The sequence below is a fragment of the Nicotiana tabacum genome, chromosome 14 (assembly GCF_000715075.1).
Source record: "Nicotiana tabacum cultivar K326 chromosome 14, ASM71507v2, whole genome shotgun sequence".
Classification (NCBI taxonomy): Eukaryota; Viridiplantae; Streptophyta; class Magnoliopsida; order Solanales; family Solanaceae; genus Nicotiana; species Nicotiana tabacum.
This window is the reverse complement of record NC_134093.1, coordinates 92,137,334-92,163,634: the sequence shown is the minus strand read 5'-3', so window position 1 is coordinate 92,163,634 and position 26,301 is coordinate 92,137,334. Positions and strand designations below refer to the sequence as shown.

The 26,301-nt window shown below is 34.5% G+C and overlaps 2 protein-coding genes across 3 annotated transcripts; one reads left to right on the top strand and one right to left on the bottom strand.

Annotated features, from left to right (window-relative positions):
• Nucleotides 1-896: 896 nt before the first annotated feature.
• On the bottom strand, nucleotides 897-5,946 carry LOC107797220 (uncharacterized). The gene is made up of 3 exons (XM_016620093.2): nucleotides 5,427-5,946; nucleotides 3,753-4,249; nucleotides 897-1,974 (listed from the first exon to the last, which is right to left on the bottom strand). The coding sequence occupies exons 1-3, from the start codon at nucleotides 5,467-5,469 to the stop codon at nucleotides 1,135-1,137; spliced, it is 1,380 nt and encodes a 459-aa protein (XP_016475579.2). The 5' UTR covers nucleotides 5,470-5,946; the 3' UTR covers nucleotides 897-1,134.
• Nucleotides 5,947-10,884: 4,938 nt separating this feature from the next.
• LOC107797219 (ADP-ribosylation factor-like protein 8b) lies at nucleotides 10,885-25,214 on the top strand. 2 transcript variants are annotated; one of them, XM_075229748.1, is made up of 6 exons: nucleotides 10,885-11,122; nucleotides 12,657-12,738; nucleotides 12,856-12,888; nucleotides 12,994-13,115; nucleotides 24,425-24,586; nucleotides 24,843-25,214. In XM_075229748.1, the coding sequence occupies exons 1-6, from the start codon at nucleotides 11,085-11,087 to the stop codon at nucleotides 24,958-24,960; spliced, it is 555 nt and encodes a 184-aa protein (XP_075085849.1). In that variant the 5' UTR covers nucleotides 10,885-11,084; the 3' UTR covers nucleotides 24,961-25,214. The 2 variants fall into 2 exon arrangements, with proteins under 2 accessions (XP_075085849.1, XP_075085848.1); XM_075229747.1 differs by lacking the exon at nucleotides 10,885-11,122 and adding an exon at nucleotides 11,638-11,984.
• The last annotated feature ends 1,087 nt before the right edge of the window (nucleotides 25,215-26,301 follow it).

The following is a 26,301-nucleotide window of genomic DNA, read 5'->3' as shown; positions in this document are numbered from 1 at the left end:
TCAATTTTTTGTTTTTGGAAAAAATATTTATTAGAAAATAGAGGTGTTTGACCAAGTTTTTTTTTTTATGAAGAAAGGTATTTTTGAGTAATAGGAGAAGTTGCTTTTTAGCTTGCAAGTAGAAACCAGAAAATTTAGCTTCCCCAAAAAGGTTTTTCGTCGATTCATTTTATATTGGACTAGGCACAAAACTTAAAAAAGAAAGACTTCTAGCATGTACCAAAAATATTTTTAAAACTTGTGATCTTAAACATCACATGATATTTCTATAGCTATAAAAATACATCAGTAATGTAAAATTAAAAATTTAAAGTGAAAGGGCTTCCAATATAAATATATCACTATTGTTTTTGAAAAAAAAAAACGAAAAATGAAAGAGTGGAGTAGAGAGAGTACTAAGAGACACCATAACTAGTTCTTATAATTGAATGTTAAAAATTGTTTGGGAAAATTATAATCGAGAATAGTGTTATTTGAAATTGTAACAAGCCATGAAGCAAATGACACAGTACACATAGTCCAATAACAAAAATAAATCAATGTGCTCTTACTCATTTAGCCTTAACTTCACTCTCATGCATGGTGCAACCAAAGATAGTGTTGGATAGATTTCTAAATATCACATTCTAGTTCTATTATATAGTCAATTGAAGTTGTATTAACGATGCACAAAACAACACCAATTACGCTTCAATCCCAAGCAAGTTTAGGTCAGGTCGGCTATTCGTATTTTTACAATTCAGATCACTCCAATTAATATAGTCTCAGTCTGATACTATAAAATTTTAGTTTCTCTTAACATTAGAAGATCTCTACATTTTCTATCTACATTGACAATTTTACAGAAACTACATTGTGTAAAGAGATTAACAGGGGAACAAACAAATGACGGAGCTGGTTTCACTTTCACTCAGAAAAAAATGATTACAGCTGAAGAAATTACAGTGTACATTACATTTACATATAATGAATGTTGGGTCCAGCCTCTGCATACTTACACCTATGATGATCTTTTCAAAAATCAACAATATTAACTACAACACATGATGTGGAAGAATATTAAAAAACACAAAGAAAAGAAAAGAAAACATATTTTACAAAGAAATCAGAGTGTAAAACCCCTATTTACATTTTTCACCTCCTATAAGGAAGTCTCCATTTCTTATGCCAATATATTGACACTCTAGACCACGAAGGGAACCCAAAATTGTACTCTATAGGACGGTCTAACGGCCTGCCCACTGTTAATGGTAACCACACATACCTCGAATCCCTCAAGTCAGCCGGATTCCACCTATCAGCCATAAAAATAAAGAGACCAGGTATTCCGGGCAATGGAAGCACAAATGTACTCTGAGCAAAGAAAGTAGTTAGCCGAAATATTTTGTTCCCGCCAATGCATGGGTTTCCAATGGTCTCCCACGGCCCCATAATCGATTCGGATGCATGAGCTAGGGCCTCATTCGGAGACCAACTAGTGCAGCCGGACGTGATCATGTAATATGTCCCTTGGTGCTTAAATAGAGCAGGTGCTTCCCTGTGTTGTCCGACAAGAATCCTTCTCACTGTCTCAGTTACATCTACATAATCTTTGTTAAGTGGACCAATATGAAGCTCACTGTTTTTGTCGGATGAGTAGACAAGATATGCAACGCCATCATCATCTTTGAAGAGTGTCATGTCCCTACTATCATATCCATGAGGTCGTTTGCTATACAAATAATTGAAGGGGCCAGTGGGGAAATCACTAATGGCAACACCTACAGAAGCTTTAGTGTAGTTCGCATCATCAATATGCATCCACATTAGGTATTTACCTGTCTTCTCATTGTAAATTACTTTTGGCCTCTCTAGCACATTCGATTTGTGTAAATCATGTGTCTCATTTTTTTCTTCAGCTGCTAAAACAATGCCTTCATTTTTCCATGTCCACAAATCTTTTGATGAATAGCAACCGACACCAATGACATCAACCTGAAAGACAAAAGCACGGAGATGAAAAGCTGCAAATGTTAAGGCACAAATGATTATCGACAAAGAAAAGATATTTGGCCTTAGTCAAAAAAGCTGATATGACCACCAATGTCAGATAATGGATAAGACATCATTTTTGAAGGAACTAATGAATTCCCAGTACCTACCTGATTCAACAGTATTTGAGGAAAAGAAGATCAGGAAGGTTTTATAATGGGCTATGCACATAAAATATATTGTCATGGTTTCACTAAAGCACTTCATGGCCTGTGCAAAATTTTGGTCGACATCAGAAAAATCTAGTCTAATCATGATCAACATTAACAACAACTAAGTCACATTTCATATATGTCACAGTTGCCTGAGAACTATATCTCTACCATGTCTGAGATTCCCGAACACATTTTCCAATGCTCATATCCTACCTGCCAATGATTCCTAAAGTCCTAAATGGCACAACAAGAATGCATACATTTGGATTAGCAAGTTATCTCATTTTAGCATGAAAAATGAGAGACTTTACAACCTAAGCACAAAACTAGTACATGTTCCTTTATTTCTGACTATAAGGTGCTGTACCTTTTATCTTCATAGGCAGGCACTTCTCTAATGCTTTTCCTCGGTATTACTAGACTATAATTGCAGACACAGCTGCAATAAGGGGGAATTTTTGAGAGAAAATCCATCTCCTACCATAATCAAGTTACAACTCACAAATTCATAGGGTAAGTCGATGAGGCAAAGAGACAATAGAACTTATCTTCCAAATTCAATTGTTAAATCTCTTAAGTTTCAGCAGTTAAAAAGGCCTGGAATAATGTTCGATTTAAGGTTTTCAGGGACAAACAGCAAATAATCTCTTCTTCTACAATGATTTTATTTGATCAGGATACTGATATCATAGACCATGGGATCCTAGACACATAAATCTCTCTTCATATTCACTCTGTTCTGCCATTTCTCCTTTTCTTTTCATTTCTTCCTATTCCATCTATCATCCTATCTGACCGGAATACTAAAATGCCTCCATGTCTTTTCATTCTCATTCAGTCTATCATCTTCTTCTTTCCTATTCAGTTTACCCTGTCAATTTTGGAGAAGCAAATAGGTTTTTCTTTTTACAGAGCACTGTCATTGCTTTAAAACACCCATAAAGAGCATACAAGGCCATCGAGCTGCTGACATCTAAAAGATAAGAAACATGCTTGAGAACCTAAAAGGTGGCTCGGTGTATCAATTGCACAGCTTTCATGAGTGTAAGTTTATCAACAGATGGAATCAACTAAAAGAGCATTCAGACTGATAATAGAATAGGGAGAACCAATAGATGATAATCTTATCCCAAAAAATACTATTTACTGCATAATTGTCATATTATTTCATAAAGCACACTAATGGATCATAAACTTATAGAAAATGGAGGAAAGGAAGTCATAAATATGCCGATGAATCATTAACCAATAGAATGGAGGAAAGGACCATATGAGCTCTAGGACAGAATGCGGCAACGTAACTGAATATTTTCGTTACTGTCTAAGAAAGAACACGAGCAAGACAAAGCCATGATGATTTCTGTTTAAAGAGTGCTCTTGGAATGGCTGAAGGTCTTCTTTTGTTCTCATTTTCAGTATCGTTTATTCAAGCACATACAATATAAGAGAAGAGAGAGGAGAAGGGCCTAGGGAACAAGATGTAGAATTGACGGAAAACACGGAGTATATTGGCATTAACTAATATAAACTGATTAACCTATAACCATGCACCATTCTGAAACTTACCCTTGCTGCTCCTTTTTTGTGAGCATGGTAAGTGGGGCCGTCTTTATACTCTCCATACCAATAATACATTTTTGTCCTTGAATCATAAAGAATGCCTCCCCCATGAGCTTGTATAGGGTTCCCCTCAGTATCCAACCACATTCTTCCTGGCCGGTAGTAATAGGTATCATTCCCATAATTCTTCCTAGGATCCACAACAGTTCTTTGACCAGGGAAAAACACATGCCTTAGCTGGGAAGACTCGTCTAGGAATTCATCAATCAAGGTCGTTGGCCTTTTAGGCTTCCGTTTGGCAGCACGTGGGGATCGCTTCCTGGGTGGTGGAAGCTGTATATTCTCCTTCTCAACCTCTTCAAGCTCCCGAAACTGTGTCTGCTGGCTTATACTTAAGTGAGTCCCGCCGCTTTGCACATTTCTTTGATAAGTAAAGGAGCACAGCTGAAGTAAAATAAGGCACCCTACTAGGCTCCATATGACAATTGGAAACAATCTGCCCCCTGCATTGCAACGTAAAAAGGTTGATTTCCTGGATTTGGTCTTGACCTCACGATGTACCCTTTTTATCAACAAAATTCTGCAGTTAAGAAAATGAGAGCTACGGAAATCCAAGCTAAAGTCACAACCACAAAAGATATATGTGGCGCATAATTGAGACAACAGGCATATGCTCATGAATGTAAGGACACATCTCAATACAATATATATATCTCGGCAAACATTACTAGTTTATCATATATGAAAGTGCAAAACTTGTATGAATAAAAAAGTGAACAGCCAGAAAATGAAAAAGTGCATCGAGTGTCCTGGAGTCCATAAGAAGATAATTGATGAGACATTTAAAACACTATATACAAGTGTAATCAATGAGTTCTTGACCTAAATGGTCCCTTAAGTTCAAGAGTTGATCTATCTGACACTGAACATAAACAGCCTCCAAGTTTATATTTTTTTATCCAGTTTTGTCCCAACAGCTAATGACATCTTTGGAGCAAATGATAACCAGATGAGAAAATTACCAAAATCAACCCTATCTTAACGGATTGGAATAAATTCATGTCAAGCATTACACTAACCAATTTTTTTTAGATAAATATTACACTAACCAAGAATATCATCTAAAGTATGCAATTTTAATGCCAGTATAGGAATAACTATAAGAACTATCTTTAATCTAAAAACAAAATTTTCAGCAGAGACCATAGAAAAGCAACATTGTTCGGCTAAAGATCCAAAATAAACACCACAGAGGACCAGGGTTTAAATCCTGATAGACAAAAAAAGGTTCAGTGATTTCCTCTCAGGTCGAAGATACTAGACTCCGGTTTGGCCATAGATTTTGGCAATTTTTTTTCAAATTATTTTTTGAAAATATTGTTTGTTCATGGAATATGATAAGTTTTTGAAAAAAAAATAAAAAATTAAATTTTTTTTTAAGTTCCCAAAAACTAGTTTAGGGCAATTTTTGGGTTAAATTTTTTCTCTCTCCTAAATCGTGAGCGTGTTATCAAATAAAATGAAGGTCAAAACACAACAATCTATGTGCAAAAGCTAGCTAGCTATTTTTCGAGTAGCACACAAACTAACCCGGCCAAATAGGCATAACATAAATCCACAAACACCATTGGGCCAACCTCAGAAAAATATGAGCCAAACAAACTACAAGAAAAAACTTACCAGAACACAGCCTAGTCGTGGATTGAACAAAGTCTCTCGACATATGTTTCTTTGGTAAATGCTCGTGTCAGCTCAAACAGCAATCTTTACTCTGCTGAGCAAAAGTTAAACTAATCATCAAGTTCTGTGTATTTGAATTTTCAGAAAATCAGTCCTCAAGAATCCCTTTTGGGTATATGAATTTCACAAAAACATCTAGTGATATAAGTTGTTAAGAAACCATTTTGGGGTATTTCATTTCTGTATAGAGTTTTCACAAAATAAGCTATAGAATTTCAAAAGAACCCAATTTTGGGTTACTTATTCCGGTGAATTCTTGTACCAATAAACAAAGAGAATAAAGGGAGGTTGAGTACAAGTGTTTTTGTTGGATCTTGAATTAATGTTCATGAATACTTTGAGGATAATAATGATGACGAAGGAAACTTCAGACCAAAGTTCCTGTGTCGGCCCTCTACTTTCCCCTCTCTCTTCAGCACTTTCTCTAAACTTTACACACACAAAAAGTTTCCCAAATTAGTACATACATGGGATTTTCCCTAAGAAGAATATTTTGTTGCGAATAAAATAAAATATACTTATGTGAAAACATGGTTTTATTAAATACTCATGCTTGTAAAGATATGTATAATTAATTTATTAAATTGGTGTAAACACTCTTGTTGATAATTTTATCAAGGCTAATAGCACGTTAGGTCAAGTTTCTCCAAAGGCCAAAAGTATTTTTTTTTCCCTAAAACACTTTGTTTTCTTAACTTAGGGTGTTTGGCCAAAATTTTTGGTAGAAAAAAATACTTTTGGGAAGAAGAATAAGCAGTTTTTGATAAGCGTAAAAAAGTAGTTTCTTCCGCCAAAAATAAAAGTTGAAGTAGTTTTGACTTTTTTTCTTACCAAAAATATCCTTAACAAAATATTGTATATACCAAAATAACCGTTAAATCTAATACTTAAGATATTAATGTATAAATATTTTTTCTTATTTTTAGGATAATTTTCTAATATATAGTAACTTTAGGGGTGAATGATTTTTAATATATTTGAATAATATTAAAAGAATTAAAGTACTTTTTAATTTTATTTTCATATTTTACTTAAATAAAATGAAAAGATTTAATTATTTCATGTAATAACAAAATTTTGAGATTATTTATTTACTTATAATATTAACTATTAAGTAAATCTATTCATGTCCTTATTTGTAATTTGATACTTAAAAATACTTTTTAAAAAGTTTGGCCAAACACAAATTATTGTTCAAACGTGATTTTTAGAGTGATTAGCCAAAACACAAATCGTTTCTTTCCGATTTTTTAAAAAAATACTTCTCAAAATATACTGATTTTTTCGGGTCGGCCAAACAAGCTATAAGGCTGTTGGAATTTGAAGTTTTCTTTTTGTTTCATACTGCCTACTAGTGAATCTAATTCCATTTTGGGCCCCAAGAATAAAAACTCCCTATAAAAAGGTTCTTCGTTCATAGGCATTGAACTTTTTGCTCCAGTTTGTTCATATATTTTGACTTTATTTTTTTATTTTTTTAAATTAAAAACATTAAATATGAGATGTTTTGGAGAAAAAAATTTAAAAATTTTCAAGTTCCCAAATTTTGGTTTAGGGCAGTTTTTGAGTGAAATTTTTTCTTCCACTTATAAAATTTTAACTTTTCTTCAAATAAAATGCATGTCCAAATATAACTTCAACTTTCAAAAATTATTTTTCACCACAACTTCAAAAACTCTTTTTTTAAGTTTCAATCAAATCTATATCCAAACGCTAGTTTAAACTTTGAATTAAAATCTTTTTAACTTCAAACTCAAAGCTTCTATTAAGGGTAAGAAAATATCCCTCATTCTAAATACATTTGGTGGTAGTTGGATTTTTAAGTTAACTAGTGCAAAGGCGCATCTAGCGCCAATGAAGTAGCCAATGATATTTTTAACTTCTTTTTAGTATATATAATTTGAGCAAATCTTGTTAAGTATTTGCACAAACTATCAGACAAGAGTGAGTTGCTCTAGTGGCGAGCACCTTCCATTTCTAACTAAGAGGTTGTGAGTTCGAGTCACCTCAAGAGCGAGGTAGAAAATTCTTGGAGGGAGAGAGCCGAGGGTCTGTCGAAAACAGCCTCTTGTTATTTGCACGAACTACACGTAATACTTATTTCCTAAAGCAAAGCCTTAATAAGAGATTTTTTGTATATATATGTATAGCATCGTTGTTTGAAAAATTAGTCGAGTATGTGAAATGGAAAAAATGAGAACTTGGTTTTATAAAGTACAAACTAACTTAACATTGATTGCATCACAACTGAAATGAGAGAACCCAGAAATATACTTCCTCCGTCCCAACTTATGTGATATTTTTTTTAATTAGTCCCCTTTTTATATTTGGTAATAATTCAACTTTAATTTTTTTTTTATCCTTAATGAGATGATTTCTAGCCATACAAGTTCCTATGATTTGTTTTAAATCACAAGTTTCAAAAGTCTTTCTTTATTTCATAATCTTCATGTCTAGTCAAATACCTTCATATAAATTGGGCTCGGGGAGGAGGGGGGAGTATAATTTATACGAGAAAAATAAATGATAAGTTAGATTATTAGATATAGTTATGTGACTAACTAATGAATAGAGAAAAATAATTCAGTAAATACGTAAAATAAGATTGGCAGAAAACTATTTTGGTTACATTAATTAGAGGAAGAAATTAAGTTATTAAACACTAATATGAAAAGAAACAAAATTATCAACAATAAGAAATAATTATATAAATTATACTATACTATATATTGAGAAATAGTAATTTTGGGACCCTTAAATTCTTGGGGCCTTGCTTTAGGGTCTGGCCAGCCCTTGGGGTTGTTAATATTGAATATGGAATATTAGTAATGTTATAATTAGTTATGCTGAGATTAGTTAAGATATGATTATTTCTTATCAATTGTTTGGTTTGGTCTATTAAAGGTTTTGATAGGGCAATTCTATCTTTATACATGCTTATCCATTTATTAAAAATTATGGTATTACTAATGTCATAGTTTACTATGTATGTAATAATACTGAATATGGTATATAACTAATAAAGGTATTAGTTATACATATATTAAAAGACACTACCAAACTGTAGATTAATAATACTGGAAAAGGCATAAGTATCCCCTCAAATATATGACCAAAGTTCAATTATACACTTTACCTTTTCGGTGGTCTTATTACACCTATGAGCTTTTTTGCAGTGGAATTATTGCCACCCTAAATACTGACCGGGCAAATTGTGTGTTTTACTATATCAAAGAGAGAGTGTCTCAAAGAGAGTGTGAGATGCCAAAACATTTACTTACTACTCTTTTTTTTAAAAGTCTTTTGTCTTTTATTTCTTTTCTTCTTCCGACAAAGCCACCATTGAAAGGCGTTGGGCTCTATTTACAATACCATTATGTTAAATGACTATTTCTCAAAATTCTATGGTTTATTCTTATTTTTGCATTAGCAAAAAAATAAATTTAAAGTTGATTGTATGTACAAGTGTCATCTTTTTATTGGATATTACGCTTAATTAATTATGACATAAACTTAAACTAATATTTGTTTCCTTTCTTTTTGAAAATATACAGTTCTTTCCTTACAAAATCGGTAGTAACGATGCTAAAAATATTATCATATGGGAACATCATCTTTTGAACCAAAATCGAAATCGGAAAATTAAAATTTTGGTCTTCATTGTTGTCATGTTGTTGCTATTAGTCATGAAAGAATAAAATAATAAATCAAAACTTGGAACATAATGAGAGAAGAAAGGAGTAATAAAATATACACATGGTATGCGAGTGTGTTTCACCTCCCAAGAAATATCTTGTCATAACAATTCAAGAAGACATTTATTCCATGTTAGAATAGTTCGAGGGGTATAGAAAATGTGTAATTGAAACTTCGGTCGAGGTACTTATACATTATTAATATTAAAGCTAATACATATATTATTTTCCCTAATATATCCTACCAAACAGTCCCTTATAGTCTATCTTAAATGTGAATTAAGATTAACAACACAAAACACGATTAAGGATGAGATCTTGGATTAAAACTAAAATCAAGACCTAAGTAAGAATCCAAATAGTGCAATGTGAATATAACATACTTTGCACTACTTTGATTTGATGTAAGGTTTCAATCTTGCAAAATATCGTAGCGTCTTTTGTTTATCATCACATCATTAGGAAAGAAAGTTTTAAAAGAACGAACTATCCAGTTTGGCCCTTAACAGTATAAATATTATCAATATTAGTTAATTGTCATAAAATGCTATCAATATTAGCGCAATTTGTTATGTATGCTTCTTATAACCCCCCCCCCCCCCCCCAAAGTACAATTACATTAGTATTATATTAAAAATGATTTAAAGACTATTAGTATTATTAATTATCTAATTCAACAGCGAATTTCGAGAAATTATTTGCATTGAGTTAAGATATTGTCTAACTTCATGGTTTATACAAAGAAAAGGTCCTTTATATGTCTCATTTGTCTACTCTTTGAATCTTAATTTTAGGATGATCTAGTGGAGTTTGAAAGTGGGTTGAATTGAAATTTGAGCCGAATTCCAAAAAGAAGAAGAGGTACATGGAAGAAGATGATATATATATCTCGCTATGTATCTCAGTTGTATTATTTGTATATTCCCACATGAATTAAATATGTATTTTTTGTGTATCTCATGTATATCCATGTATATATATGTGGGGTACATGTTAGATACATATGTCGCAAATAAATTTATAAATTCGATTTTAAGTAAGATTTTTGACTCTAAACCAATCCAAATCACCTCCAATCATCCTAATAATTTATATATTGTTTCATCTTTGCGTTTTCAATAAATTTTAACCATACCCTTTGAAAAAAACTATTTTGCCTAGGTTTTTGCATGTTGTATATCATTAATAATGATTTTGACTCCAAACCAATCACAATCACCTTTAATCCTTCTTAAAAATTTGTATATTGTCCTATTTATATGTTTTCGACGAATCCCAACCATACACATTAAAAAAAAAACTTTTTTCCTTAGATTTGTTGAATATTGTATATTATTAATAATTTTTTAGGGCTAATTTTGGTAGTATGACTTAATGGCTAATTGGTTGGTAAGTATTGCATGTTTATGGCTATTCTTGTAGTTTTTTCGTTTAAAAAAAGAAAAACAATTATTCCATTGGAGACCAATCAAAATGCAGGACAAAAAACAGAGAATAGTGGGGCCGCCCAACAATTTTGGTAATTTACCCACCAATCGAAATTAAACTCTAATTAGCCAGTTGTATTGTCCCACACCTACAGTGAAATACATTCGACAATCGCAATGGCTGTCCCGTAAATTCATGTTATTCAAAGGGCAAATCCGTGACTCTCGCTTTATCTTCTATCATAATCATCTGATTCCATCGCCAATGTACGATTACGATTCTTCCCAAAGGTTCAATTGAAGAAAGAAAAATAGACAGAAACATTGTTTTTTTGGGTGTGTGTGTGTGTGTGTGTGTGTGTGTGAGAGAGAGAGAGAGAGAGAGAGAGAGAGAGAGAGAGAGAGAGAGATTTCTCAGCTATATTGACATTTTTACAGATCTCTCTCGCTCTCGTTTACGAACCCTCGCGTTAGCCATGGGTCTTTGGGAAGCTTTGCTCAATTGGCTTCGAAGGTATGTTTCCAATCTCTTGCTTTTTGACATATTTAAAATCACAAGTTTAATTTATTTTTTTTCAAACTTTATGCGCAATCAAATTATGTCACGTAAATTGGAACAGAGAGAGCAATATCAATCTCCTTCATGGCTCCAAATAGAGTGGAATAAGATATAAAAGATTCATAATATAGTGAACTTCAACTCAACTGGTTTGGGATTGAGAGTTAAGTGATTGATTGATGTAATTTCTCCTACTCCCTCCTCACTCTTTATATGTAGTAACAATTGAAATAATTGCGAGCTCCTTATTGTTAATTTGATCATTATCAAACAATTCCTCTGAAGGGAACTTTTTCGTGCTATGGTGATTTGGAATTACCAGTTTTATGAGTTGAATGTTGATTTATGATATCTAATACTTGTGTTCTATTCTCCCATTTGTTTCAGTAACTTGAATGAGATGAGGCTGCAACTCTTTGTGATTGGCGTTAATTGTTATTGACAATAGACACATTTTTGATTTTGACTAGGGCTCTACAGTGAATTTTTTATCGGGAAACTTGGAGAACTGTGGTGATCACATAGTCTCTAGATGCTGTCAGAGTAAAGGATCGTCAACAAGGGTGTTCTAGTGCATTGTAGATTCTTATGCAAGACTTGTATAATTTGATGATGCCATATGAGTCGCTAGAAACATGTGAAGTGTGTGGATAACCCAATAACAAAAGTTTTGTAAAGGGACTGGAGCAGGCTACCATGAGAAAAAAGATCTTATTTCTAAATAGATTCGATTCAAAACTCTATATTTCTAAGTTAATGACATGAAAAACACACAGATAGAGCCGAACCTGTGGAAAAGGGGATCAAGAGCAATATGGTTTGTCAACTTTCCTAATGTATTTCAGTCATTGTTCAGACTCATCCCCTGCACCCTCTCTCTCTCTCTCTCTCTCTCTCTCTCTCTCTCTCTCTCTCTCTCTCTCTCTCACTAGAAGCATTATTTATCTGTGTGGGTGACGAATGATCTGTCAGTTCACCTATTGGACACCTCTATAGCAAAAGGACTAGATGACCAAAGGTGAGAATGTGAAATATATCTATAAATAAATGTTTGGTGGCCCCACTCCTTTTATAGATTTTTGGCAGTTGAGGGTGTGCTGTGTGCTTCCATCTTATGCCTGAACTTTCAGAGCTCGAAGGGTTGGCTCGGGAGATGAACTGGTTCAGCAGACTAATTGTTGGCAGATCTTCGATTATTTTCTATCCATCATGTCTTAGTAGTTTCACTCTGTGTTGCTCAACCTGGACCTCTTACTTGCTATTTGTTTTCTGTCCCTCGGCTTAGCCTTTGTGTGTAATTGTTACTTCAGCTTTTCGACTGTGGCTTAAAGTTTGAGAACTGGAAGTTATTGTATCTTTATTTTCAAAGGGCTTATAACACGAGCCGGAGTTGCCGTTTGCATATGCACTTGTAATTTGATTACTTTGCCTCCCCTTCTCTTATGAAAAGACTCCTCATATCAGCTCATTAAACTTGTTTTTCCTTCAGCCTCTTCTTTCAGCAGGAAATGGAGCTTTCTTTGATAGGGCTGCAGAATGCAGGAAAAACATCCCTTGTAAATGTCATTGCAGTAAGTAGATAAGTAGTGATTGTTCTTGTATGCTTATTTTTTTCGTATCCTTTTGCTTCCATGTACTATGATGGAATCTGATGCCTTATTCATATTTGTTCGACCTGTTATTCTTAGACTGGTGGATACAGTGAAGACATGATACCAACTGTAAGTTGTCATCTTCCTAGCTCCTAGTCGTAAGCCAAATCCAATTTCAACTTTAATGCGTCATTTTTATCTGTGATAATAATACAAAATCTATTGGATGTTTAGGTGGGATTTAACATGCGGAAAGTGACTAAAGGAAATGTGACTATAAAATTGTGGGACCTTGGAGGTCAACCCAGATTCCGCAGTATGTGGGAAAGATACTGTCGTGCAGTTTCTGCTATAGTGTATGCATCTATCTTCAGCTTATTTAATTACATTGTGTAGATGTTAATATTCCTTCCTCATTGATTTTTTATAGATGTTATTACTTTCACTTATACAAGTAAATTCCGCTGCTTGTGTTTTTTGAGTGCTCATCATTTTGCATAACCATAATACTTTTGGAAGTGACGGGATACAACTCCTAGTAGATCAGTGGTCTTCTTATTGTTGAGCTGCATTTAGTTTTCTCCAACCATGGTTTGTTAAAGAACAGCTGCTAGTTCAAATTACCTGATCAGGCTTTTGACAGATTTATTTCTAATTAACCTTAGGCATGGGAGAATTCTTTCCTTTTAGCCAGTTTTTTTCCCCCTAAGGGTGGCATGTGGGCTGGGCCCGGTCCTAAGTGGGCTTCATAGTCCCGGTCCTAAGTGGTCTCGGGCTTCACGGGATTCTTGTTGGAACCGGCCCGGGACCGGGACCACGAACTAACGGTCCCGGGTTAAGTGGGCCGGTCCCGGACCTAAGTGGGCCCAACAAATACTTTTTATTTTTTAAAATTTTTTATAGAAGTTAGAGAAAAAAAATGATAATAAAAATATCTAAGTCAGTTCCTTGTAAATTATATTATAGAATTGTGACCTAAAATTTTTAATTCAAATTTAAAGACAAAAATATTGTAAAGAGATATTCAAAGCAATGCGTTATAATATATATATATATATATACTATACTATACTATATATACATCTTAAGATATATATTCGATATATATATATATATATATATATATACATCTTAAGAAGGCTTTCGACCATGTCAATTGGAAGTTCCTGGACTTTATTATGATGCGGATGGGGTTTGGGGAAAGATGGAGGGGATGGATAAAGTTCTGCATTTCCTCAGTTAGATTCTCTGTCCAGGTTAATGGTAGCCCGTGTGGTTTCTTTGGTAGCTCCAGGGGTCTCAGGCAAGGTGACCCCCTATCCCCCATGTTATTCATTCTAGTGATGGATGCTCTTAGCAAAATGATGGATCGTGCGGCGGGCGGAAGTTTCATGAGAGGATTCTCAGCTCCGATTGGGGTGCTCAGTGCCCGAAGAGTCTCACATTTGCTTTTTGCGGATGACACACTGGTTTTCTGTGATGCCGATATGGATCAGTTGACCTACCTGAAGCAGGTCCTGCAGTGGTTTCAGTTAGTATCAGGACTCAAAATCAACATCGGCAAGTGTGAGATTTTTCCGGTAGGTGAGGTTACTAATATTGATGCCTTGTCTGGTGTTCTCAGATACAAGGTGGGTTCCCTTCCCACTACTTACCTGGGCCTCCCTTTGGGCGCTTCATATAAGGATACTATGGTTTGGAATCCAGTGATCGAGCGGGTTGAAAAAAGATTAGCAGGGTGGCAGAAACGGTATTTGTCAAAAGGAGGTAAGGAAGTGCTTATCAAAAGCACTTTATCGAGTATGCCCACCTATTACTTATCCATGTTGCAAGCACCGGTGAGTATCACAGAAAAACTGGAGCGACTTCAAAGGAACTTTCTGTGGGATGCGGCAGATAGAACTAGAAAGTTTCATCTACTGAATTGGCAGACAGTCACTTCCCCAAAGAAGTGGGGTGGACTTGGAGTGAAAGATCTTAGGGTATTTAACAGAGCTTAATGGGAAAGTGGCTGTGGAGATTCGGGGTAGAAGTGCATGCTCTATGGAGGGAGGTCATAGTAGAAAAGTACGATTCAACGGGAGGGGGTTGGAGGACCAAGGCGATCACAACACCTTTCGGGTGTGGCATGTGGAGGAGTATCACGAAGAATTGGGAAGTATTCAGTGGCAACATCACTTACAGGGTGGGAGATGGAAGGAGAATCAGCTTTTGGAATCATAGGTGGTGTGGAGAGGATACTCTGAGGGTCTCCTTCCCCCACGTCTTCAGAGTTTCAAACCAGAAGGAACTAATGGTCCAACAGATAGGTGTGCTTTTTTGTATGGCTAGCGGCAAGGGGAGTGATCTTGACTGCTGAAAATCTCCGAAAGAGGGGAATTACACTTGTTAGCTGGTGCTACATGTGTAAAAGCTCTGGGGAAGAAGTTGATCACCTTATGTTGCATTGCCCTGTGTCCTCTGCATTGTGGAGGTCAATCTTGAATCTTTTTGGTGTTCAATGGGTGATACCAAGCACTGTAAAGGAAATGTTATATAGTTGGGGTGGTTTTCGTAGAAGAAGAAAGCAAAAGGCGTGGAAATTCGCTCCGTTAGCTCTCATGTGGGTAGTATGGGGGGAGAGAAATAGGAGAGCTTTTGAGGAGATTGAGTCTCCTTTTTCACATCTTAAGAATAGCATTTTATCTTTGATCACTTTTTGGTGCACTCATTTAGCCCCTACTTGTATAGAAGATTGGGCGTTTTTTGTAGAGAATCATGTTCTGATGTAAATTCTCTACGTCTTGGGTATACTTCGTGTACACGGGAGTTCTCTCCCTTTTGATTAATACAATTTACCTTATCAAAAAACCATAGATATATGTACAGCTATAAATCATCTCATTAAGGGTAAATAAAAACTTTAAAGTCAAATTATTTCTAAATAATAATTATAACCATGCGTTTTCACATTTAAAGTAAAGGCATCAAGAATATTAACATCAGAAAGAGATAGTTATAGATTGGGTTGAGTATTAAAATATACTGGACCATAGGCCACAGTAGATTCAATCGAACCCATCAGAGATTGTCTGAAATTCAGATTTCTAGCATCTCTAAGAGCTGCCAAAAAGGTCTCTGGTAACCCTTTAAGAGTTAATGGTTTAAAAGCAATTTGAACCATACCAATATGCAGATAATTATACTGATTTTTATATAAATCAACATCTTGTTTGTTTAACAAACGAATAGTCTATTCAGACGAGTTTAAAGCTAAAGATTGCTCTGTAGTTTTTATCAATTGTTTTGAAGATAATTTATCAAACCATCCATAATCATAAATTGTTCTAATTGGGACTTTAGGAATTGTCCATTTATTTAATAAATCAAGATTTTGAGGAATATCTACCTCTTCAAGTCTAGTATTTTTCATACTAGTTTCTCCCAAATTCATATTAAGAAAATATATCTATGCCGAATATTTTAGATATATCTCATATATACCATGAAAGTTCCTAGGCTCTGATACCAAATTAACAGAATCGAGTAGGCTGGCGGTAATCCGCACGGCCATCCAGCACTAGCTAAATTGTACCCTTTTGTATTAGATACATAAGAACCGAAATATACAAGAATTTTTGTATAGCTTGATGACTGTATGGAAGGGTTACCCCTTTTTTACCCAAGCAAGGGGCCTGTCTAGATCTAATACATACTCTTATTGAGCCCATGTGTCTAGCGGTTCTAACCGTGAAAAAAGACTCCCTTTTTAACATCTTCAACGGGCTAAGGTCCACGTCTTGCTAGATGGAGCCACTAAGGCAAAGTCAATAAGAGTAGTGCTAGATCCGACTGTACCACCATCCCGGAACCAAGCAAAGAAACTATATAAAAATTCCTTTATATTTTGATAGAGGCCAGATCTTTCATGGTGTATATAGGAGAGAATTTAAATATTCAACATAGATATGAAATCTCTTAGCCGGACATAGTCACGACTGGAGAGGAGAGACTTGAAATATCTAACACAATAAAATAAATACCTCTTAAGGCCGGAATGCAAGGCTTGAGTCCGATGAACATGGGATTTTATTTACTTCAGGGAAATAAGTACAAGAGAGAAATTTAAGAGAGAGAGAGAGTCTAAAACCTGATGCATTCTCTCAAATGAATGCGTCTATAAATAAGAAAAAAAAAAATCTTAAAACAGTAAAAGAGGGTTCCACATTCTGGGTCCCTGTACAGTGTTTCTACTGTACAAACAGTGTTTTTACTGTTGAAACAGTGTATCTACTGTTAAGCGGGGTCCCCGACGGCTTCACTGTGCTGTAGGTCCCGGGCGGCTATTACTGTAGTTGACCACAAATATCACAGTCCAGGTTGTTTTTCTAACTCCTTCATCCTTTGGTGGAATTCTTCCGCATTTTATATGGCATCATCAAATAATATCTTTTCTGATTCAATAGGCTGAGAATCTTATAAAGATGGGAGTGGTAATATTTTTAAAACCATATACCCACCTCAATCACCTTTTGTTTTATCTAATAATACAGGTATTACTTTCACTGCATTTCAAAAATTTATTGAAGAAGATGTTGCCGCAGTTAGCATCGCCGAAATTAATAAATTGATTTCTCAAAATAATTATTTGAGTTTATATGTCAAAGTTTTGGGTGAACATATAAATTCTCTTGATAAAAAACTTGACGAATTAACAGTTTTGATAAAAGGAATGAGTACTAACAAAACCGATATTGCTTCTACTTCTGGAAGTAAACCTGACACTCAAATTGTTCTTACTCATGTTCAAAGACCTCCTGAGATTCAAGATTTTAAATTCAAATCGTTAAATGATTTAGAAGTTCAAAAAGTTATCTGGTTTAAATGTCAAACCAATTGATTTATCAAAAAATTTTGCTGATAGATTAGAAACCAATTCTGATTATAAAAATGAAATTTGGTCAGAGTTTAATAAACTCAGAGGTTATCCCAAAAAGAATAATAAGTATGCTGATAAACCCATGATGCAAACTTATTATTATAATCGTCCTACTCCTCAAGATGTGTTAATAGAAGAACGAGATTGGAATCAGACTAATACGTCTTATAGTGGTTCCGAACTTTATGAATGGAATCTTGATGGTTTGACTGATAGACAATTGACTATTCTTGTGCATAGAATGCTTATGTATGCAACTATCTGTAAAAGTGTAAAAAATACAGATAGAACTATTTGCAAAATGATTGTTGCAGGTTTTACTGGCCAACTTCGTGGCTGGTGGGATAATTATTTAACTATTGATGAAAAGGCTTCGGTTATTAATGCAATAGCCACTGACGAAAGAGTTGATAACTTAGGCATGTCTCTAGTGAAATATAGAGAAGATGTTGTCTATACCCTTATTCTTACTATATTAGAACATTTCAATGGTAGATTTACCAATCAGTATGAGACAGTTTGTACTTTACTAAATGGTCTTAGATGTAGGACCTTAGGTGAGTTTAGATGGTATAAAGATACCTTTATGAGTAGGGTTATGGAATTACCCGAAAATAAGTATGAACATTGAAAAGCTAAGTTTATAGATGGCCTTCCCTCCTTATTTGCTGAAAGAGTAAGAAAAACTCTAAGGGGTAGCTACGGTGAAATTCCGTATAAGGATTATACCTATGGAAAACTGATAGGAGTTGGCACACAAGAAGGATTAAACTTGTGTAATGAGTTGAAATTGTCTACACAACTTAAGAAAGATAAGCTTAAGAAAAAATCTCAATTAGGAGACTTTTGTACCCAGTTCGGTTTACCCCAGACTTCTGCTCATAGCAAGAAGAAGAAACACAAGTATCATAGATACCCTAACCCTGATAGTCCATATAAAAAAAAGAGGTCTAGATATAGATCTAAGGAAGAACGTGATACTAGAAAAGGCTATCGTAAGTTAAAGAGATTTACGAAAGATAGGTCTAAGAAGGATCTTGCTGACCTAAAGTGTTATAAATGTGGAAAATTTGGTCACATAGCTTCAAATTGTAAGCTTCAAAAGTTGAAAACCTTAGAGATTGATAATGAGTTGCATGATAAGATTTATGGTTTGTTATACACATCTGGATCAGAATCAGATTATGATTCTTATTCGGCATCTGAAGATGAAGTTGATTTACCTGATTTATCTGATAGTGATAAAGCTCTAGATACCAAGTTAACAGAATCGAGTAGGCTGGCGGTAATCCGCACGGCCATCCAGCTCTAGCTAAATTGTACCCTTTTGTATTAGATACATAAGAACCGAAATATTTAAGAATTTTTGTATAGCTTGATGACTGTATGGAAGGTTTACCCCTTTTTTACCCAAGCAAGGGGCCTGTCTAGATCTAATACATACTCTTATTGAGCCCATGTGTCTAGCGGTTCTAACCGTGAAAAAGGATTCCCTTTTTAACATCTTCAACGGGCTAAGGTCCATGGCTTGCTAGACGGAACCACTAAGGCAAAGCCAATAAGAGTAGTGCTAGATCCGACTGTACCACCATCCCGGAACCAAGCCAAGAAACTATATAGAAATTCCTTTATATTTTGATAGAGGCCAGATCTTTCATGGTGTATATATGAGAGAAGTTAAATATTCAACATAGATATGAAATCTCTTAGCCGGACATAGTCACGGCTGGAGAGGAGAGACTTGAAATATCTAACACAATGAAATAAATACCTCTTAAGGCCGGAATGCAAGGCCTGAGTCCGATGAACGGGGATTTTATTTACTTCAGGGAAATAAGTACAAGAGAGTAATTTACAAGAGAGAGAGAGTCTTCCATGGGTCAGAGGTAGAGGTAGAGGCAGAGGAAGATCGTCCCCACATTCCCAAGGGAGATAATCTCCATCATACTCTCAAGGATCGTCATACGGATCCTCATCAAACTCCTCAGTTATACAAATGGGAAAGAAGAGTTTAATAAATGAGAAGATATCTCTCAAAGGCGAATCTTCGCCAGGTCCATCTGTTCATCTAGAAGATATTCCAGAAGATAATCCGTTATACGCACACTTGCAAGCATATTTGGCTGCTCAAAAGCAAAGTGATACTTTTGCTTCAATTACCAAAGAGGATAATGATGATATTAAGTCCTATGAAAAATTACTTAAAAAAGAAATGATATTTCTTTTAGAAAATACTGAGATTTAGAGGAAAGAAGAGTCATAGAAGATATTCCAAAGGTACTTGATAAATGGATTATATTATCCGTGGGAGTCATACAAAACCCGTTCTTACTATGAGACTATTCTCACCAGTACAGGCAGTGCAGAATTTCAGCACTTTTCCGGTTATAACACAAACGAGAATGTTTATAACTTCTCAAAAATTATTATCAAACAGATTATATCAGTTGAAGATTGGGGTATGTCTACAATGAAAGAAAGGCAGATAAGCCTTGACAAATCTCGTATGAATTTTACTTATTGGGGTTATATCCAAGCTTTTGATAAAGTGCTCTATTATAATAATGATAGACATAAGCACACTTGGTTCATAAAGGTATCTGCAAAAATATTTACTGAACCAATTCCTAATTTGTTTTTAAATTGGTGGTCATACCACGGTCCAACAGTTAGAATATTACCTGATCCATTTCTTATGTTATACAAAGAATGGACAAAAGTTTCACCAAATTTAAATGAGTTATACCACACAGATCATATCTGTTATTTAGAAAAAAATGACCAAATATATTTCTTTTTAGAATTCTTTATTCCCTGGATTCATAAGTGGACTCCGAAGTTGGGATTCACTGAAGAACAAATTCCTTGTTTATACAGGACTTTTTATAATAATTTATGGGATAAATTGATGAAAAAAGATCCCAAAACAAAGATGTTATACGGTCAAGAACTCTTGGATTCCATCAAAATAAAAATTCAAGAATATTTCAACAAACCCCAAAAAGAAAAAATTGATGATAGCTCAGTTCGGCACATTGCCAGAAGAATCTCTTTTCAAGGAGATAAAGATGAGATGATTAATGATTATCTAGAATAAGTAAAAAGAAATTTACTTCGCTCCATAAACCAATATGAAAAATCTGACATTTCGATGCGGAGTGAGACTAGCAACGATGATATTGCGGATGATTCTCAGCCTATTGAATCAGAAAAGATATTATCTGATGTTGCCATACATAATGCGGAAGAATTCCTCCAAAGGATGAAGGAGTTAGAAAAACAACCTGGACTGTGATATTTATGGTCAACTATAGTAATAGCCGCCCGGGACCTACAACACAGTGAAGCCGCCGGGGACCCCGCTTAACAGTAGGTACACTGTTTCAATAGTAAAAACACTGTTTGTACAATAGAAACACTGTAAAGGGACCCAGAATCTGTGACCCTCTTTTACTGTTTTAAGATTCTTTTTTTCCCCCTTATTTATAGACGCATTCATTTGAGAGAAGGCATCAGGCTTTAGACTCTCTCTCTCTCTCTTGTAAATTTCTCTCTTGTACTTATTTCCCTGAAGTAAATAAAATACCCTGTTCATCGGACTCAGGCCTTGTATTCCGGCCTTAAGAGGTATTTATTTTATTGTATTAGATATTTCAAGTCTCTCCTCTCCAGTCGTGACTATGTCCGGCTAAGAGATTTCATATCTATGTTGAATATTTAACTTCTCTCCTATATACACCATGAAAGATCTGGCCTCTATCAAAATATAAAGGAATTTCTATATAGTTTCTTGGCTTGGTTCCGGGATGGTGGTACAGTCGGATCTAGCACTACTCTTATTGGCTTTGCCTTAGTGGTTCCGTCTAGCAAGCCGTGGACCTTAGCCCGTTGAAGATGTTAAAAAGGGAGTCCTTTTTCACGGTTAGAACCGCTAGACACATGGGCTCAATAAGAGTATGTATTAGATCTAGACAGGCCCCTTGCTTGGGTAAAAAAGGGGTAACCCTTTCATACAGTCATCAAGCTATACAAAAATTCTTGTATATTTCGGTTCTTATGTATCTAATACAAAAGGGTACAATTTAGCTAGAGCTGGATGGCCGTGCGGATTACCGCCAGCCTACTCGATTCTGTTAAATTGGTATCAGAGTCTAGGAACTTTCATGGTATATATGAGATAGATCTAAAATATTCGGCATAGATATGTTTTCTTAATATGAATTTGGGAGAAACTAGTACGAAAAATACTAGACTTGAAGGTAGATATACCTCAAAATCTTGATTTATTAAATAAATGGACAATTCCTAAAGTCCCAATTAGAACAATTTATGATTATGGATGGTTTGATAAATTATCTTCAAAACAATTGATAAAAACTACTGAGCAATCTTTAGCTTTAAACCCGTCCGAACAGACTATTCGCTTGTTAAACAAACAAGATGTTGATTTATATAAAAATCAGTATAATTATCTGCATATTGGTATGGTTCAAATTGCTTTTAAACCATTAACCCTTAAAGGGTTACCAGAGACATTTTTGGCGGCTCTTAGAGATGCTAGAAACTTGAATTTTAGACAGTCTCTGATGGGTTCGATTGAATCTACTGTGGCCTATGGTCCAGTATATTTTAATACTCAACCCAATCTTCAATTATCTCTTTCTGATGTTAATATACTTGATGCATTGACATTAAATGTGAAAACGCATGGTTATAATTATGCGCCTGGATCTGAACTTATATGTTTATCTTATAGAATTTATTTTAAATTACTATCTACGTTAAACCCTAGATGTAAATTATATGATACATCCGATTAGACAAAATTGGTGGAAATGAACTTCTATGTTTATCTTATAGAATTTATTTTAAATTACTATCTACGTTAAACCCTAGATGTAAATTATATGATACATCCAATCAGACTATATTGGTGGAAACTAATTTTGCAAAGTCTAAGGTCACCACGAGGAGACCTATTAAGTGGGAAGAAATTAATTTCCCAACTACTTGGACTTTGGATTCGGTTATATCCCCAAGTCAAATAACAAATGTCGTCACTAATACTGAATATTTTCATATTACTCAAAATCCGGATGGTAGGATTTGCATTCAATTTGATGATAATAGTTCCACTTATAATAGGCAGTCATTTTCTAATAATAGACTTTTGCCTACTATTAGTCCTAATTATAATAGGCATTCATTTTCTAATAATAGACTGTTGCCTGCAATTCAACATATTTCTCCTGTTGAACCAGTCTATGGACCAGCTCGAAATCGTGCTGCATCTCTGCACACTATTTCTACTAAAATTAGTGATAAGCCTATTGAAAGGGTTAAAATTAACCCTCAAACAAATATTGTTCAGGATAATGATAATATTTCTGATAAGGATATTCCTTCTGCATCCGAAATGGATTTTGACCCAAATGAAGTTTAAATGATTCCTCACAAAATTGATTTTAGTCCAGGGTCACAGGCAAGAAATTATGTTCAAAAGGATTTCTTTAGTGATAAATGGAACCGGTTTAAAAATTGGTTTTTTGACATTTATAGTAAAGAAGATTTGAATAATATTTCACAAGAGTTTTATGAAACTTGTGCTTTACATAATTAAATTATGTATTTTATTCCTTGGTTTATAGTCACCTATTTACCATTATACATAAAGGTTTTAAAAAGATCTTATAAAGATGGGAGTGGTAATATTTTTAAAGCCATATACCCACCTCAATCACCTTTTGTTTTACCTAATAATACAGGTATTACTTTCACTGTATTTCAAAAATTTATTGAAGAAGATGTTGCCGCAGTCAGCATCGCCGAAATTAATAAACTGATTTCTCAAAATAATTATTTGAGTTTATTTGTCAAAGTTTTGGGTGAACATATAAATTCTCTTGATAAAAAATTTGGCGAATTAACAGTTTTGATAAAAGGAATGAGTACTAACAAAACCGATATTGTTTCTACTTCTGGAAATAAATCAGACACTCAAATTGTTCTTACTCATGTTCAAAGACCTCCTGAGATTCAAGATTTTAAATTCAAATCGTTAAATGATTTAGAAGTTCAAAAAGTTATCTGGTTTAAATGTCAAACCAATTGATTTATCAAAAAATTTTGCAGATAGATTAGAAACCAATTCTGATTATAAAAATGAAATTTGGTCAGAGTTTAATAAACTCAGAGGTTATCCCAAAAAGTATATAAGATATATAAGATGTACATATAGTATAATATAGTGTATATATAATAAGCTATATTCGATATAAGATGTACATATAATATAGTATATATATTTAAGCTATATTCGATATTAAATATTGAATATTAAAATTTAGGATGTTATAATTATAAAAAGTTTGGGGTTAAAACAAAGTTAGGGGGTTAAATGACTATTTTGTTTTTGGCAGAGGAAACGGCTAGATTTTAAATGCCATAACGGCTATAATGTGGCAGATTTTTTTTTTTTTTTAAATTAGCAGTTGGGCTCGGATAGGCCCGTTTAGGACCGCTTGAACTGGCCCACTTCCCAGACGGTCCCGGTCTCGCGGGTCTCGCCAATGGGACCGGCCCACTACCCAGCCCACCTCCTCACGATCCGGTTAGGACCGTTTAGGCCAACCGCCCATATGGGCTTGCGGTCCTGGGCCCTTAACAAATTTTGAAGGATTCTACTAATGTTCCTGGTAGCCATTGTAATATCTTGTTTTTGAGTTCTTTAAATGTCTTTCCCTGCAGTTATGTTGTTGATGCTGCTGACCATGATAATGTTAGTATTTCAAGAAGTGAAATCCATGACCTGTTGAGCAAGCCATCATTGAGTGGTATTCCGTTGCTGGTATTGGGTAACAAGATTGACAAGCCTGAAGCTCTTTCCAAGCAGGCTTTGACTGATCAGATGTAAGCAGATAAAATTCCACGGGCGAAAAATATTGTCTTCTTTCATTTTGGCTAAATGGTTGAAAAAGCTTGTGGTAGGAAGCAAATTCCACTGCATTTCCTTCTGTTCCTGTTTTAGTTTTGAACAGGACTAGACTTATCCCTCGTGCTAACCCTCCTTTTTTTTTTTTGTCTTTACTATTTTTACTTCAACGAGACATTGTATTACATGTTTTCTTCATTTGGAGTCTTTTCTGAATGATCTGTTATATTGCAGGGATTTGAAATCTGTAACTGATAGAGAGGTATGTTGCTATATGATCTCATGCAAGAATTCCACCAATATTGATTCAGTCCTTGATTGGCTTGTTAAGCACTCAAAATCAAAGAGTTGAGCATAATACTCTTTCTTGTACTACTGCTCAGTTTGTTGAATTTGTGAGGCTATTCCTGCTGCTGCTTTTTCCAGAGTTCTCTTGTATGTAAATTATTTTTCTTTTCCCAATTGAAGGAGTTGGTATTGTATTTTAGTTTGTGATTGTCTCAGCCTGCAATTGTGTATGCCTCTTCCCTCTTATGGAGATATGATTCGCTAATGTGTTTTGAGAGGTACTTCACTGATTAATTAGAAGGTACTAAATTGATTTGATTTTCCTGCTTATGTACAACAGTCTCAGCAGTTGATGCCAAATTGTATGTATATCCACTTATGCGAGCTTGAAATTATCAGAGTAAATTGCCCTTAGGCCTTTAGTAATACAGCGCATGATGTGTGGATGAAGCGCACACCATCGTTCGAAAGCTGCCGCATACAAAAACTTGGTATTTAAGTGTGAAGAGTAGAGGGGCGAGTCCATTATCGAAGTTTTAAACCGTGTATGAGTTGCTCTCAAGGATTTTTCAGTCTGGTAACTTCCTACCCCCTTGGAATGACAGGTATTCGTTTCCTCTGCTTGAAAAATGAGCTTTAGGATTATGTGGTAGTAATGAAAGCAAGACAAATGAATATGCTCACAATTGATTGTACCCGTTTGGCCATAAAAAAAGAGAACACTTTTTTTTCGATTTTTTTTTTCTACTTTTTTTCGGAATCAGTGTTTGGCTATGAAAATTTCAAATTTTACTTGAAGTAGAATTTCAGAATTTTGCAGAAATTTGAAATACTCCAAAAAGCTATTTTTCAAAATATTCACTTCAAACCACTCACAAAAATTCAAAAACAGTTCCGAATTGTATTTATGTCCAAACACAATTCTAATTTTCAAATATCATTTTGAATATTTTTTTTTTTACCTTTTTCCGTAATTTTACAATTCTTATGTCTGAACGCCCTCAGGCCTGTCCGTTCTTTGGTTAAATCTTCGGTATCTTCTAATAAAAATAACTATACTTTTTACTTTTTCCACTACAAATTCAGATAGTTGAATGCAAAAGATCACAGTAGCACTTCAAAAACTTTTCTAATGTAAGGTTTGGCCAAAGAAAGTTTCGTATTTAGCAATTAATTTCACAAAGTGTACGATTTTAAGCTAAAATAAAATATGACTCCACACGTTCGGCCATAAAAGTGTAACCTCTACGTAGATAGAAACCTTAACAAATGTGTTAATGTTGAATTACACAATTCATTTGAAGCATAGTAGCAGTCTGCTGCTTAGGATGATCAATATATCGAATTTGGACCCATAAAGAATGAAAAAACTCATTTCAAAACTAACAACAAAAATTAATATCTC